This window comes from Varanus komodoensis, unplaced genomic scaffold, assembly GCF_004798865.1.
Source record: "Varanus komodoensis strain SLA01 unplaced genomic scaffold, ASM479886v1 scaffold24, whole genome shotgun sequence".
Lineage (NCBI taxonomy): Eukaryota > Metazoa > Chordata > Lepidosauria > Squamata > Varanidae > Varanus > Varanus komodoensis.
The window spans coordinates 12,518,106-12,534,434 of NW_025335641.1; the positions used below are offsets into that span (position 1 = coordinate 12,518,106).

Here is a 16,329-nt window from a genome sequence, read left to right on the forward strand (position 1 = left end):
TATCTTCCAACCTCTCAACCTTCTTTTTCAATTCCAAAAAAAAAAAAAATCCTCTTCCCTTCAGGACGGCTAATATTTGCCCTAAATCCCTTCTTCTGAGCTCTTGGTGCACATTTCTGCAAAATATCTGTATTTTGCAAAACTGGCACCTGTATTTTTTATCAGAGCAGACATTTCCATATGAAATAGCTGAACAAAGCTGCTTACCTCTCTGACCACCTGCTAAACCTTGATTTCCAGGCCTAATAGAACCAAACTTTGCTAAAATGTTGACTGAACCTCAGACCTTTTGACTTTAGCAAATGCAGCATATGAATTTAGCCCCATAATTCAAACTACATCATTTGCAAAATAGTATTTGTTCTTTCACAGCGTTTCTTCACAGAGGTTTTGTGGCATCAGGCCAAAGAACCATCTGTCTCCATTGGTGGCTTATGATGAGAAACCAATGAAGCCCAAAACCAGGGTGTGACGGAGACAGTCACTCCTGCTGTTGATCTGCAGCAGTTTTCTTCAACCTGCTGTCACCCAGAGGTGTTGAATGGGAATGAAGGGAGTTGTAGTGCAACACCTCTGCATGATATTGGGTTGGGGAAGGCTAGACTGAAGCATCTGATTCAGGAAGAAAGAGATCTTGGTCAGGAAAGTGCCATTCTCTGTGTATCATGATTAATCATTTGTAGATTTCCCTTTCATTAATTTACCAATGTTGAGACTTTCTTTTTTGGCCAAAGACATCCACCAAAACAGAAGACTTGAACACCATTTGGAAATGAAGTTTCCACTGGAAGGCTAAGCCAATTTTAGGTTGCTAAGAGATTGTCATGTTTTAAAAACATTTTTGTGAGTAAGGAAAGGGGTAGGGACTTGCTTTCTTTATCATACTGTGTGCATTTACATTGTCCTTTTAAGTGGGAAACAAAATTAATGCAAGGTGATGGCAGAGCGGGTTAAACTGCTGAGCTGCTGGTCTGGTTGATTGAAAGGTCAACAGTTCGAATCTGCAGATGGATTCCTGTACTCTGTCCCAGCTCCTGCCAACCTTGCAGTTCAAAAGCATACAAATGCAAGTAGATAAAAAGGTACCACTTCGGTGGGAAGGTAACAGCGTTCCTGCACCTCGGTGTTTAGTCATGCCGGCCACATGACCATGGAGATTGTCTGCGGACAAACGCTGGCTCCCTCGGCACTGGCTCCCTCGGCTAGGAAACGGAGATGAGCACCGCCCCCAGAGTCAGGCATGACTGGACTTTAATGTCAAGGGGAAAACTTTATCTTTACCTCTTAACCAACAAAAAAATACCCTTCATTTAAATAACTGCTTTTCTTTTCTCTCCCCCCCATTGCTTTCCTGATCTATCCTTTTAAGTATCTTACACTGTACCTGAACTCTTTTTACTATAAACAATTTCCATGTCTTATACCCATATCTGAATTTTTTTTCCATCCATGAGCTTGATCGCTCTTCCTCAGAACTGAGAGGGAGGGTGCTGCCCTGTCCCAAGAGCAAGATGGCCTTCCGTTGTTCTCCTGTAGCATTATACAGAGGATAACAATTAATCTTGCACTACTTTAAAATATACAAATGTCATTCTGGCTGATGATTGTGCTGTATACTTTTCCAAGCTAACTTGGAGTGTGAAATTCAACTACTCTTGCCAGTAAAGGAATGACAAGCTTTGAGGAAAAAGGAGGCAGTTGTAACCTTGTATTTGGTGTCTAGCAGAGAATAACTATTTTTGTAATCCCCACATTATTTTACCAATTAAATAATTTTGCTTGCTTCCAGTGTAGGTCAGATTTAAAAGCATGAGGACCTGCTTGTGCTTAATTATGACGTTGTAAGAATAGGCCGCATTCAAAATGTAAAACCCCACTCTAGAGATGCACAATTCATGCTCTTGATTCCTGACATCTTAAGTGTAATTTCCGTGTTTTAAGAACGTCTTCTTTTCAACAGTAACCTGCAAGTGGTGGGAAGTCAGTTTGGACTGTTTGTCCCTGTGTTTTTGTATTCACGCCCCTATTAGTCTTCTACCAGTGTTCCACTTTTCTTTAGCTTTTGGCAGGCTATACAGAACACCATTTCCTCCTTTTCAACCTGGTGAAGTCCAATTGTTCTTTGCTTACACTACATTAGCTTTTCCCAGAATTTAGCTTGGAGCTTGAATCCACTAGGGAGCCCCTAGTGTGTTTAGATTATACAACTGCTTCCTAAAGGAGACTTGATTGGATGCTGTCCTCAGTTGATGTCGTCAAACCAGATGTTCAGTGTTCATTCTCACCACTACCACTGCCCTCCCTGTGATGTTCTGCAGTATGTGGTTACACAGATATTGATGCTTGAATAATCTCTCCCCGCACCACGTCTCTATCTGATGATGGTGATGAATTCATCATTCTTGAAATGAATTTATTTTAGATCCCCCTCTCCCCTGAGAGCTTGTGCTAGAGAGCAGCCTTCCTTATCTGATATGGAAGGGGAGATGGGAAGGAGAATAAAGCTGAGAGATGTTATTTTCGTCTGGGGGCTGCTCAGATAGAGCCAAGATGGGTTTATTACTTGCACACAAAACACAAAAAGTGCTCCCATTTAAATGGAGAAATAAATGTACAATGACAGTGATTGTTTGTGGTTCTCTGTGTTTAAATATCACAGTTTTCCTGAGCTATACACAGAAATGGTGACTGGGAAAAGTATTGTGCCCTTATTTCCATTTTCAAGCATTTAAGAATGTGCCACGCACAGTTGATGGTACCGTGTGTCTTCTGTTTTGCATGCAAATTTAAAAATACAGCATGTGAAGCCATCCTTGGTGAACAGGTGACAGAGGTGGAATATGAGCCCAGGTCTTTGGTCTCAACCACAGGGCTTAAAATCTGTACAGCATTAAAGACAACAACAGTGTGGCAGTATTTGTAATGCATTTTTGTTTTTGTTAGGTTTCTGCCGATCTATTGGAGTAAGCAACTTTCTCATAGATCATTTGGAGCAGCTGAAGGAAGATTGCCAAGTAATCCCACATGTAAATCAGGTGAGTGTATAGTGTATAGTGTTCTGCATAGTCATTAGTCCTTCAAAGGCTTTGACCAACAAGATGCTTTTGCTCAAGTATTGTGAGAGAGGAAGAACAGTTAATGTATTCCTTTTCTCCATATAATACACTATTTAAGGAATCTTTATCATGTCTTCCCCTTATTCACGCTTTTTTCCTCTTTGTGAAGGTCTGTTTTGGTTGAGCATTTCTAGCCTTTTTCCACTTGTGGGAAATGCTCTGTGATAGTTCTCCAAGCTTTGGAGGTTCGTTGCCTTTGAAAGGGTCACTTGGAATTATTGCCTCTCTCTTCCTCCTCAAGAGTTCTCTGCTACTGTGTATGGGGGAAATATCCTGCAGCCTGTTCAGGTAGAAGCAAACAGGCAAATGAGTGACTCCACAGTGCCTCTGTGACTGTAAACACGTGATGCTGAAAGCCATTGAAAGGTCAAGAAACTTCAAAGGTTGAAGAAATGGATGTGTCTGCTGCATGAACCTTGTCTCCTGTCCAGCCTGTAATTTTTGATCACAGTGGGTTTAGGCTGACTCAGCCTCGCCTTGGAGAGTCCAGTTTTTTCAGAGTCAGTATTGAGCAGATGCCAGCCGATTGTTCCTGACCATTGTTGCCTGGAAAGACAACATGTACTAGAGATGAGAAACAGGAAGCAGCCCTTCATCCTCCTCAGGGTGGAAGAAATTTTCCACATTCCCCACGTTGACGTCATTGCGCTAAACTAAGAGATTTTTTTCTCCTTCACCAGCACCACCGCTATGAAAAATATGCAAAATGGTTAGGTCATTGGCAAATGTATGACAGCCCTTTGCTCTGGAAGCATGTTGCTATCTGTAAGACAGCTTTTTAGAGAAATTACGTTGATTTGTGCATGGACTGAGGGTTGTATTTTGCATCGAGAAATTGTCGTGTCCTTGCTTTGCTTAATCTTTTGCACTTATGTTATAAGTTGGGGCAGTATTGGGCCAGTTCACCTGGTTTCTCAGGTTTTACTATATAATTGCTTTTTGCAGAATTCCTGGGACTCTGGTTTTGTAAACTCACAGTCATTCCAAATTTATTCCTTATTACTCTTGCTTGTACTCTGGCCTGTACTAATGCCCAGAGTGAATATAGATTTTGAGAGACCAGGAGGAAAATGGCATACAGTAAGAAGGCGAAGAAGTTAAAGAAACAAGGATTGCTTCTGCCACTATGCTGTGACTGCAGCCTGGAAGAACATAGGTATCCCAGAAACCTCTGGGGTTGGTGGCTTCTGAACAGCAAAGGTGCAGTCACGAAGATTGCATCCTAAAACTAGATATATAAATCAGTTGTTACTCGTAGCTAGGAACTAAAATACTATTGCTAACTGAGATGAGATGCATATACTGTGTCTAAAAGAGACAAGAGTTGGTTGAATGGCTAAATAAACAATTTCAAATAGATGTTGTGACATTCCTCTGTTTTACCATTGCTCCTTCTATCATTTCATGGAAAATCTTCTTCTGGAAGAGCTGACAGGGTAATTGTACACTGCTGCACTGGAAGCCGTCCATATGGAAATGCCCCAAATGAGATACACGAGGGTAGCTGGAGAGTGGTGTCCCTCCATTATGCAATCCCTTCCATTGTGCTGCTCCTACTTTCAAACAGTGTGTAACCTCCACTCCTTGCAGACAGGAACATGATGGCTATGATTACCTTGCTTTTTTCACTTCTCTGGAAATGTGGAGGATATAGGCAATCACCGTACTCATTTTCCAGAAATCCATGTTTCTCTCTAAGGGACAGCTGTCTGGCTTTTTAAAAAGGGAGGAAAATAAACTTTGGTCTTTCTTTACTGTTAGCTGTTTGCCAAACCAGTGACAACACTTCAGTTGGCTAACCTTTGAGTTGTTCCAACTTATAAACTGGCAAGATTTTTAACTGCAGAGTTTCTTTTCTTGTATAAAAGGTTGAATATCACCCTTTCCAAAGGCCTCAAGAATTAGTGGATTACTGCAGGAGCAGGAATATTGTTTTCGAAGGCTACTGCCCACTAGCTAAAGGTGAAGCTCTTCATCACCCTACAATAGTTCAGTTGGCAAAGAAATATGGCAGAACTCCTGCACAAATCTGTATCCGCTGGAGTATACAGGTAAGTTCTAAAGTTGCCAGAATTATAGCTCCCACCTCTCTTAAGTAATAGCAGTTGAAGAGTTTGTCTGTGATGGAACCTTGTTTCTGTCCACCCACATAAAATACGTTCACACAAGGAGTAAGTGCACCTCATCCAACTCTTACTGTTTCTGGTGGTGTGATTATAGCAAGTGCAGGCCTGCCATCTTCAGCAACTTTCAAGGTAGTCTAGTAGCTGAAACTGTTTAGAGCTCATTCCTGTGTATGTTCAGACTGGAAAAAGGGCCCTACAACATACAGGCTGTTAAGGAGGGGACATTTGGAGAACATCCATTCATAAGGTCACTTTAAGGCAGTTTGGTGGCACATACCTAACAACAAAAGAATGCAGCACAGGTTTGTGCCTTTAGTGTAATATGATCTGGATTGTTGGGCAGAGGGATTGCAGAAATGTTCCTGGAAATATGATTAGCATGGCAGGTGGTTGTTGCTTCTAGAGGCTAGCAAGGAATCTAGTAGCTGTCCAGGAACTGGGCAAGCTCTTCTTCTTGTCATTGCAGAACTTCAGTCTACTGAAAATGCACAGTACGCCAATGTGAACAAAGAGGTCTCCATAATGGGGGGCCTTTGGACCTAATTTTTTCAAGCAGCAGATAAGATGGCAATCCTTATGTCTGAACTGTAGTGCTTCAGATCATAGACATGGATTGGGGTGGTTTCATACAATGGAATGTTCTTCCATCACATAGAAAACTAGTATGTGAGAGAGAAGGCTAAGCTAGGCTCAGCTCCTTCTTCCCAAACGTGCAATTTTCTCTGTACAAGGAGTTTTTGTACAAAGGAGCATTCAAGTACGTCATCCCCTATTTGGTTCACTAAAGGTGCATGTTTATGGCTGTGGAACTCCCTGCCAAGGAAGGTTAGGTCAGGTCTCTGTCTCTGCTGTCTTTCTGCCTCCAGGCAAAAGCATTTTTATTCAATTACTTAAGCTGGTTTGTTGGGTTGAGTGCTGCATTATTCTGGTACTGTTGTGTTTCTACCTGCTTTTGTCTTGGTTTTATTATCCAAATTTTTGTTGTTCTTTTTGCTGCAAAAGATTCTTAGCAACCTTGAACTCTATTTTCTTGGTAGAAAGGCAGAGTGCAAATCAAATAAAGAAATGATAATAAGAAATTAAATTGCCACCTCAGTTGCTGTTTCTGAGAACTAGGTCGACATTTGAGGTCTTTATAGGGATGTGATTCAACTTACAACTTACGCTAATTGACTTTGGTGAGGTCATTCTAATTCAGATCTCACCTTCTCCCCTCCCCCTCCGCCCCAGCTCTTTTTGGTAAAATAGTTCTTCACTAGTATAAATTACTGATTCAGTTTTTTGTTTTAGAATGGCATTGTCACTATTCCAAAGTCTACAAAACCAGAGAGGATCCAGGAAAATTGTCAGGTAAGAGACAGGTAGAAGTAGCATCAAATACACAATCCTTGCTTGATTTTACAATATTTTACATTATTTTTGTGCCGTCCCATGGCTATTAACAGAAGTTCAATTGCTTATTTCAGGATGGCCAGAAGCCTATTATACTCTGGCCTGCAAAAAGTAAAGGTGGACTACTCAGTGGCCTACCATGGGCAATTTGCCTGATACCTTGCAGATAAAAGCTGTTCTGTCCAGATGCCAGAATCTGTTCGGTCCGGATACAAGTCTGATGGATGTTCCCTGCTTGTTCAGTGAGAATGGATACTTTTCCATTTGTACAGCCTGAGGAGGTGGACAGAATGCATGGGGAGATGAGACCTGCCAGTCTTGCCCTTTCTTATTTACAAAACCAGAAGGGAACTGGCTGAGTGGGTACAGATAGTGATGAGAGTCTCTTTATGGCAAGTTGTGGTTCCTTTATGCCTAAAAAAATAAAAATAAAACCTTCCTGAGCCCTAGTGTGGATAATTTCTGGCAGATTTCCAGTATTCTATTCTTGGGCAAGGTGCTAGAATAGGTAGTGGCCTTTCAGCTATAGGGATTTCTGGGTGATGAGAATTCTCTAGATACATTTCAGTTTGGAGTCAGACCTAGTCATGGGACAGAGTGTTTTGGTCACCTTGTTGGATGAACCTATGCCCAGGGAGTATGTCCTTGTTGGTTCTGCTAGGTCTCTTGGTGGCTTTTCAGACTATTGACCATAGTATCCTTCTTAGGTTTCTGTCTGAGATGGGATGGAAGGTACTATTAGGAAGTGGCTCAGGTCTTTCTTGGGAGGTGCAATTTCAGGAGGTGGTGCTGAAGGGAACCTTTTGTGCCAGCTGGGCTTTGGTGTCCCAACTGTATTTAATATATGCATGAACCATTGGGAGAGCGTGTTCAAAATGTTGGGGTTTGGTGCCAGCAGTGTGTTGATGACACCCAACTTCATCTCTTCTTTCCATCTAAATGCAAAATGACTGATATTGGTAATGAATTGGATGAGGCAAAATTGCAGCTTAATCTGGAAAAGACAAAAGTGCTGCTGGGCACTCAAAAGGCAAATCAGGGTTTTAGCCTCTGCTGGATGGAGTTACCCTCCTCAGAAGGGTCAAGGCCTGCAGCTTAGTTGCACTGTTCAGTTCAGTCCTGAGCCTAGGTGCCCAAGGTTTCATCAGTGCCACAATCCAGGGCACTTGAGCTGATGAATCTGAAGGTACCAATCGAGTCAATGCTCATGGGCCTAGGTTTTTTTGAACTGTGCTGAAGTCACCCAGATACGGTCTTGAAGGAGGAGAGTTTTGTTGTTGCTCCAACTATCAAGGAAGCAGAAGGACATCTCCGGGATATGCCAGGTGCATGTTGGTTGCAGAAGCTGCACGTCTCGTGTTGCTGGCTGTGCCTGTGTCCGTGCACGCAGTCTACAGGAACTCCTAGCTCAGGGACCCCAGCAAGGGAGCTGGGAAGCAGGAAGGAAATGGCTTTTCACTGTGTGACATGTATTTTACTGCTGCATTTTCCCCTTCTATGCCTGTGCTTAAACTTAGTAAGCTCTAGGGAAGAGGCCTCCTCACAGCCTGCGTCTTGAGTCTGTGCTCCCCCAGGAACAGTTTCGACAGTTCTACGTGCCAGCTGGTGTGTTCCAGGAGCTGTGCGTGTGCTTCTCAGAAAGCATATTTACGAGGAGGCATGACTACTCTGTCTGGCCAGGAGAAAAGGGAAAGTTTTTCTCCTCCTATCCAGGGAATACCCTTGGCCCAGAATCATGTCTTGTCAGCGTTCTGTGTATCTTAATTCATCGATGTCCCTTCTCATGGTGAATTGGTGTGAAAAGGGTAAGAGCCCAGTCCCTTCCAGGCTGCTCCCAGCAAAGCAGGAGGTGCAAGGGAGCTGACTTTTGCTGCTCCGTCCCCCTTTCAAATATTTTTCCCCTAAATGAGCATTTGAGGGAATGCTGGCAGGAGCTGGGCCAGGGCTTGAACGACTATAGGACCAGTTGTAGAGGCTTCACCTCTCTCTTCCCCACTCACCAGAATGTCCCCTTCTCTTTCCCTCCAAGGTTGTACTTGCGGCCTTGAGTAGCAGCTGGTCCACTTCCTTCTGCAGCAGCTGCGAGGGGCTGTGGATGGTAGACTGGAATCCAGAGTTCCCTCCCAAACTGTAGCAGTATTTAGAGCATTGGGAGGGGTTATTGTGAATAATCTTATAGTCTTGAGACACTTTCCCAGGTCCCAGAGGATTACACCCTAAAGGTGCAGTGTTGATGCATGTTTAGGCAAAAAAGGCCTTCAATTTCCCCCATGTCCCAGCCAGTGATCCTGGGAGTTGAAGACCTTTCACTGTTTGAATATGCACAGGATTGTGCCCTATATTGTTTTTGTTTTTGACTTCTCCTTGGCTTCTTTCTCTTTCGCTTAGTGTTTTGACCCAGATCCCCCCTGAAATATTAACAGTGATGAACAGCAGGTTTTGAGGGAGGTCAAGAGGCACTCCTGGATGCCAGTTATTATTGTGGTGGAAGAGAATTCATAGCGTTGTTCACATCTTTCTTCAACCCTACATATTAAGCAGTGGCCAGTTTACAAGTTAGAAGAAGGGCATGGGAGTAAATAGGGTCCCCAGGCAAGAAATAGCTTGATAAAGCAAACCAATTGGCTCAAGCGAAGACACATTATACAAAGAAAGCCAAGCTTCTTTAATGTTAAATAAAGGTTTGGCATTCTGGCCAATGTACCACACTGGCTCTAGAGGCACAATCTTGCGCTCAAGCAACAGTCCAGAATGCTGGGGAGTTTTAATTAAGGAACAAACAAGCAGTTTGTAACATTGTCTTTGTATGTGATCGACTAACTGCATATACCTTCCCCTTAGGTCTTTGATTTTTCACTAGTGGAAGATGATGTTGCAATTCTAAATGGAATGCATGATGGGAGACATGTTTCCTGGGATCCAGCCTCAGTGGTTTAAATGCAAGGTTTGATTTTGTGCTGTTCTGCAGTATAAGAAGGGGTACATTCTTGTGTTCTTGGGCATTTGCCCTCCTGCAACATCACAGGAGGGAAAAGGACGACCTCACTTGCTGACCCTCCCCACCTCCATGTTCCTGTCTGCTGAGTACCTTCTGCAAGTTGGTGGGGGAAGGATGGCGCTGAAACAGGGAGCCTGCTATGTCCAGGTGGCCTCCCCTCATGATTAAAACCCCAGATGGCACAAGATCTGCAGTTGCTCAGGAAAACGACCCACGTGCAGCAGGCTCTCTGCTTCAGACCTTCTCTCTTCAGCGTGTGGTCAGTGGGAGGGGGCAGGGCCAATGCATGCCACCCTGCTGTCTTCCTCACATAGTTGGGATCATGACTGTGAGTAAGCACCTGAAAGGGGTTCATGTGAACTGAGGCAAACAAGTGGTTGCCTTGCTTAGTTGGGTAGTTTGGATATTATAATAGCAGAGGCTTCTTTGGGATTGGGGTGTATTTCCACCATGCCTTGAGAAGGAAGGAGTATGGTTTGTATCATTTTCGTCTCCTCTTATTTTAGGAGGCCCCTGGCCGCCACAAACTCAACAGATGTAGGAAATTGTGTGTGTGGAACCTGGTCTGCATCATTGTAGGGACTGTTCAGTAGAATGTGCTGGAGATACTCTATCCTGGAAGTGGTCAGAGTCCTCTGGATCTAAGCATATATTTTATTCCTGCCCATCAGTATTTCTTACCCAACTGTTATCCTTCCTGGGAAGCTAGAGAATATCCCCAAAAGCACATTGAAATGTTTACTTAGGGGTTAAATGGCGGCTGACTTCTTTAAAATTATTGTCAAAGAGGGAAAAGGTTGTTTTTTTCTTGTTGATTGTGTTTATTTAATAAAAAGAACATTAGTCTTTTTATTCATTTTATTTTTCTTAACCTTCATGTTTGTGTAGTTATCTTTGGGAGAGGTTCTTTCATTTAGGGATAAAAGCTTTTGTTTGAGGTAATATGGTCTTCCATTTCAGCAGTGTCTTTGTGGTCTGTGCAACAGTGCATAAACGTATTTGTATGAAATACATACAACTTTCTAGCAGTTACACATAGGGGTCAACAATGCAGTCCAAAATTGAAGTATGTATCCATGTGAAGGTGGTATGTATGTGCCACCTCTTCAAATATTGAAAATGTTGTAAGATCCTCAGTCCATTGCAGCATAGCTAGCATTTATTTTTCCAGTGTTGCCATGTCAGTCTTCCGTTTATCAAACAACACAAAGGAATCTTTATGCTGACCATGTGTTAATTTCCATGAAGCAGGTAAATAATTTAAAAGAGTGCATACATCAGTGACTATTGAAGGCTATTCAAGATACAAAGTTTATCTGTATAATAACCTGCTGCCCCCAAAAAGCAATGAGTAGACTGTGCCAAAACGTATGTTCTAAAGAAGCTCAAACTGTATTGCACCCCCTCAACCCCAGGAATTAGCTGGATTAGACAATCCCGTATTAAAGAAACATTGCCGTGGCCAACAGACACAAAATAAAAGTTTTTGCCAAATAAGACAGAGCCTGAAGTATACAGATGTGACAGGTAGATGCCAGAGTGGTATTCTACTCATGAGGGATTTGGTGGTGTTGCCCACAAGTTTCTCCAACTTCGAAATGGTCCCATGGGTTCAAAATGGTTGGGACCATTTATAGGATCTTACATTCCAACTCCTTACTCTGATCTTCAGAGCTTTATCCTAGACAGTCTTCTCTTCTACTGAATGCCTAGTGCAGAGAGCCTGCTTGAGCCCCTTCTAGAACACAGAACCAAAGATGCTGATCGTGTTACTGAATGGCTAGCTCACATGAGGAGGGATGTCCTTCCTCTTAAATTTGTGTTGTGATCAAAGAAATTCTTAGAAAATAACAAAGAGATTGCATAAAATTAGCAAAATAAGACTATACAGTCAGTCTACCTAGCCTCCACAGACTCATACTTACTCTCTCACTACAGCCACCAGAGAAAACCTCACATTTTTCTAGTTCCTTGCTGGGAACAATGTTTCTATCTATCTAAGGCCCAAAGGAGACTTAGTAGAACAGACTAGATGTGGAAAAGTAGCTCCACGCCTCTACTCTGGTGATAAGATGCTTCTCCACCTGTGCAAGATGGCTATGGTTTACTTGTAGACCTACAGGAGATATGCCATCCCTCACTTCGCCCAGGTCTCTTTAGCTTTGTTTTTGCACTGATTGTTTTAGTGCAGGCTAGTCTTCTGGAGAGCCTGGGGACAAAAGTCATCATAAATAAATGGGTTGCTCAGTAATATTTAAGGTATAAGCAATTTGCATGAGAGGTCTGTTTCAGTGAGGTCTTTCCCCAGGGGACGTGCTCTGACTTGATGATAGGCCAGCCCCCACTGTCATCCCTATCTGGCTGCTGCACTTGACTTGCAGTACTAAGTTAAAGCTAAAATTCTGTCCCCAGAAAGAGGAAATTCTGTCCCCAGTCTTGGAGCGAATGTCTAGTAGGCTTCTCAGCACTGAATTCTGTAAGAGAGCTGACCATGAACCCCTATTTCTGCATCACCTGAATTATGACTGCCACATTCAGAAACGCCTGCACTGAGATTGGTGTCTAAATCAAGAAATTGTCCAGAAGGTCAGAGATGTACCTACAATGTCCAGAAATGGACTTCCAGAATCTTCAGGAAGACCCTGGGTAGATAGGAGAGATTGAGTGGCAGGACAGATATTGATGCTGCTACTTCCCATAGCTGAAGCTCAGAAACTGGAAAAGATGGGGGTGAATGAGAAGGTGCAGAAAAGCCTCTGTCAAAGCTAGAAAATCTGGCTCCTTGGGGAGTACCACAAGGTTTTGCTCTTGAAGGTATTTTTCAATCATTTCAGGTGAAAAATTGTTCTCATGCCTCTTGGTTTTTCAGGATGACAAAAATGAAAAAACTCCCCAGCAAGAGTTCTTCAGCTGATACTGCTTATCTGGCTCTCACCTTCAAAAGATGCCCCAGAGATTTGGGCAAACTTTTCTTGAGTTGCTTGAGAAGAATAATGAATCTGATGGGATACAAGAGAACTCTAGAAAGTATCCATCCCTCACTGTTTGCAGAAGTCCTTGGTCTAAGGTCGTTTCTAACTGGATTCCTGCAAATGCTGAAAATTTACTTCCCACTCAGGTCGAGCAGGTGGAATGACTCTTCCAGTCAGGCGAAAAAGTGTGGGTCAATGGGTAATGGTGTTTTGCTGGAACACTGGATTCCAAAATTGCCTTTTGATATGGACGAAGCCTTCCACCTTGGTTTGGCATCCCTCCTATGACTGCATGTGTGGGAAAGAAGAATCGGTTTTAAGAAATGCTTCATGCTGAATAGCTCTTTGTTGGAGGGGCTTTTCATCATGATCATGTATTATTTGAAAAGATAAAGAATAAATGCTAGACACCGTACATAAACAGAAGAGACAGGTCCCTGACTCACAGTTGAAAAATGTGGAACAAACTATGAAGTGTGATTCTCAGGAAAGGGAAACTGTGAGAACTGGAAGAAATTGAACATGGGGGTGGGGAAGCATTAAACTATAAAATAATTAACCAAGTAATAGAGAACAACAGAAGTAAAACAGCATTGCCTCTGTTTATATAAAATGACAATCCATTGGTTGCCCAGTGAGACATGCAAACTCAGGTGGCTGGGTTGTTAGGGGCTAAACATCCCAGCAGTTAACTCAGCAGCAAACCATGGGTTAGCTGCTGGGTTGTAGTGCCTAAACAACACAGCGGTCTAGGTCCACATAACTGCTCCTAGGGAACCCTGCTGTGCTTCCATTCTGGACCACACACAATATCTTGGATTAAATCATCTCTCTCAGATGGATGCATTAACATTTTATTTCATTTTGAGCCCAGCTAACTCTTTCCTGGGTTAAACACTGATATATTCCATCTGAAAAAAAGACCCAGAAACATATCTGATTTAATGCCCTCAATGCTTATGCTTTTTCTTCCCCAAAGAAAGACATAGGGTCCCATGCAATGTGAGCTTGTATCCATCTGAACTTGGAGGACGATGCAGTTGTAGATGCATGGAGGTGAAGATTGTCTTGACATGCCTTCTGTCCTCCAAAACCCTTACATGGCCTATTTCAGCTCAGCATTTTACACTGGCTTGTCTGGGGAGGAAGTGGGGGCAACACCAGGTTTCCTCATACAATGGCACTGTCTTGCTTCTCCCCTCCTTGCTCCTGTCTCCCATGCCAGCCCCAAGGTTGGTTTTGCAACCTGGAGCTACAGCTGGCATAAAAAGGAACTTGTTGGGTGTGAGGGTGGAGGGAGGTTTCTCCGAATAGAGTCCCAGGTCTACAGTGCTTCTTCAGTGTTAGAGCTGAGACTATGAGTTATCCTATAGCTGCCTAGACAGTATCTAGCAGCCATAGGATTGAACCATTCATTTATTTCAATTAATACTATTTTTTCTACTCATCACAGAATATAAATGCAGGACATGATGTTTACGGAAATGATTCAATGCTATATTTAAAAATGGGGTAAAATTCTGGTGTCCATGGGCAGCAGGTTAGGGAACCCTATAAGCAGCAGCATCTTGGAGACCCTTGCCATACTCAGATTCCTCACTGTCCAATTTAAAAAGTTCCTTGGTTTGGAAGCAGACATTAAGACACTAGCCTGGCAAATGCCCTGAAAGTGTGTTTGCCTTCATGTATCCTGTACCTCTCCCATCCCCTTCTCCAAGCCAATTGTGAAGGTCAGGGAACAAGAGGTAGATGTAACCTTCACTTGCCTCTGGTAGCTACAAGGTAGTGCTTGATCTACTTTAGCAGGGCCATGACTATTCCATCTGCATAGTTGGGGAACTTGTATGGTAGGGTGCCATTGCTCAGGGAACCAGCTCAGGCAACCAAGGTTGGATTTGGATGCCAGGAAGTACTTCCTGACAATTAGGACCCCTAGGGGATGGAATGGGCTTCCATGGGAGGTGGTTGAAGCCCCATGGGTGAGGGTGTTCAATGGTAAGCATGTCATGAGCGGAGCCAGCTGGAGCTGGGGGTCAGTCTAGATGGCCTGGGAGATCCCCTCTGACTCACTCTGTTTCTGTTTCTCTCACGTCCTGCCGGTTGGTTTGCTGTGGCCAGTGTGAACAGAATGCTGTACTAAATGGAACCTTATTCTGATCCAACATAGCTGTTCTCATGAATGTTTGGGGTTGACAAGCAAAACATGATAGGAATTTGTTGCCCTTCTAGGGCAATTGCTGTTCATTTGGCCTCTCATAAATCCTTTTCCCGGTTCATAGCTACAATACTTAGAAAGTCTTTCTCACCTAGTGCAGTAATTTGGGAAAACCTTTCTCTGTGTAGTGATGATTCCCGGATTTTTTGCAGCTTCGTAAAAAGCTAACTTAGCATTCCTTTAGGTTCACTTTTGGGCACAGTAGTAGTGATCAAAAGATAGCTTGAAATGAAAATCATAGAGCACAACAATTGCTTTCAGTAACTGTTCTTTGAAAGGAAGTAGGCTACCAAAGGAGCCTTTCTTACATAGTTTTCATGTGGTGTTAGCACCTGTAGATGTGCATATATTTCCGTTTGTACATTCCCCTTTCTGCCCCTAAATTGAACTTTTAAACTTACAAGACAAATTTCTTGTGCTGTTACACTGCAGGAAAATGGGTGGTAGGCAGACATGACCATCCACTCCTTTTCTGTGGGAAATGATTTGATCCAGGTCAAAATTTAAGTGGAAGGGATTTTCAAATATTTCTATTAACTCAGTGAATATGCAATGAAGAGACAAGAGTTCATGCTGAGCATTTAGGAACATGCATCTGCCCTTCAAATTGTATGCCTTTATTAAGGAAAAATCAGTGTAGCCACAGAGAATGAAGTGATCGTGCAAAGAGTGAATTTGCTTGGAAGAGATGCAAAGAATTCCTGCACAGATGACATTTTTCTGAGTTGCCCCTAAAAATCTAAAATGCAGTAGCTGTATGTTGGCATCATATGCTAAGGAGTCAGGAGCGACTGTAGTGCACTTTTGGACATACCCTTGCAGAATCAGACCTTAGTTTGCAGGCATGTAAAGTGTCAAACAGCCTGACCTGTGTGGGAAAGGAAAGCGTTCTAGGCAGGTTTTGGGTTAAATGCCCTGAGATAATTCTACACCCTAAGGGGAGCCTATGATTAGAAGTGTATATTATAGCTGATATTGAGCATAGTTTTAGAGAGGTCTTTGCAAGTCCACTTGATTATCAGCCTGGTATTTGGTATGCAGTCATGCTGGTCCGACATTTTAGGAGTTCCTGTGTCTAGAACAGTATGGAAAGTCTGACTGTGATTTATATTGTTTTAGGACTTCCTGGAGCAGTTTTCCCACTGCTGTGTTGTTTTCGTCATATCATAAAAAACAAAGTCCCTAGCTTTTTATCAGGTCCCAGCTCACTGCTAGCTGGTATTGTTATTTGTCCCTGAAGCTTTGTTACTGTGCACTTTGGAGACAAAGTTTCTCCTCTTCTTTGATTACAACTCCTGCGGGAACTTCTGGGGAATTCTGCAAGCATTTCAAATGAGTACTTCAAGGTTCACTTCCTAAGCTATGTTTTATGATGTTTAAGGACGACTTCCATCGTGTTCAGTTTGCCCAACTCTCCTTTCCCTCGTGAGTCAGTGCAGCTGATCTTCTGTGTGGCTGCATATCAAGCTTTAACGCTTGGAGTGTATGCTCAGACAGGGTGCGGCAACCA

The 16,329-nt window shown here is 42.9% G+C and overlaps 1 protein-coding gene across 4 annotated transcripts in view; it reads left to right on the plus strand.

Moving 5' to 3' along the window:
• Positions 1-16,329, plus strand: part of LOC123024528 (uncharacterized oxidoreductase ZK1290.5-like) — a 70,335-nt gene that overhangs the window by 46,484 nt on the left and 7,522 nt on the right. For 2 of the 4 annotated variants that reach the window (XM_044432340.1, XM_044432343.1), the window contains 3 exons: positions 2,944-3,035; positions 4,985-5,167; positions 6,533-6,592. In XM_044432340.1, the coding sequence (XP_044288275.1) occupies positions 2,944-3,035; positions 4,985-5,167; positions 6,533-6,592 (335 nt within the window). Of the gene's footprint in view, positions 1-2,943; positions 3,036-4,984; positions 5,168-6,532; positions 6,593-9,475; positions 9,579-12,501; positions 14,547-16,329 lie in introns of those variants that run through there. The other 2 variants (XM_044432342.1, XM_044432341.1) reach the window with 2 other exon arrangements.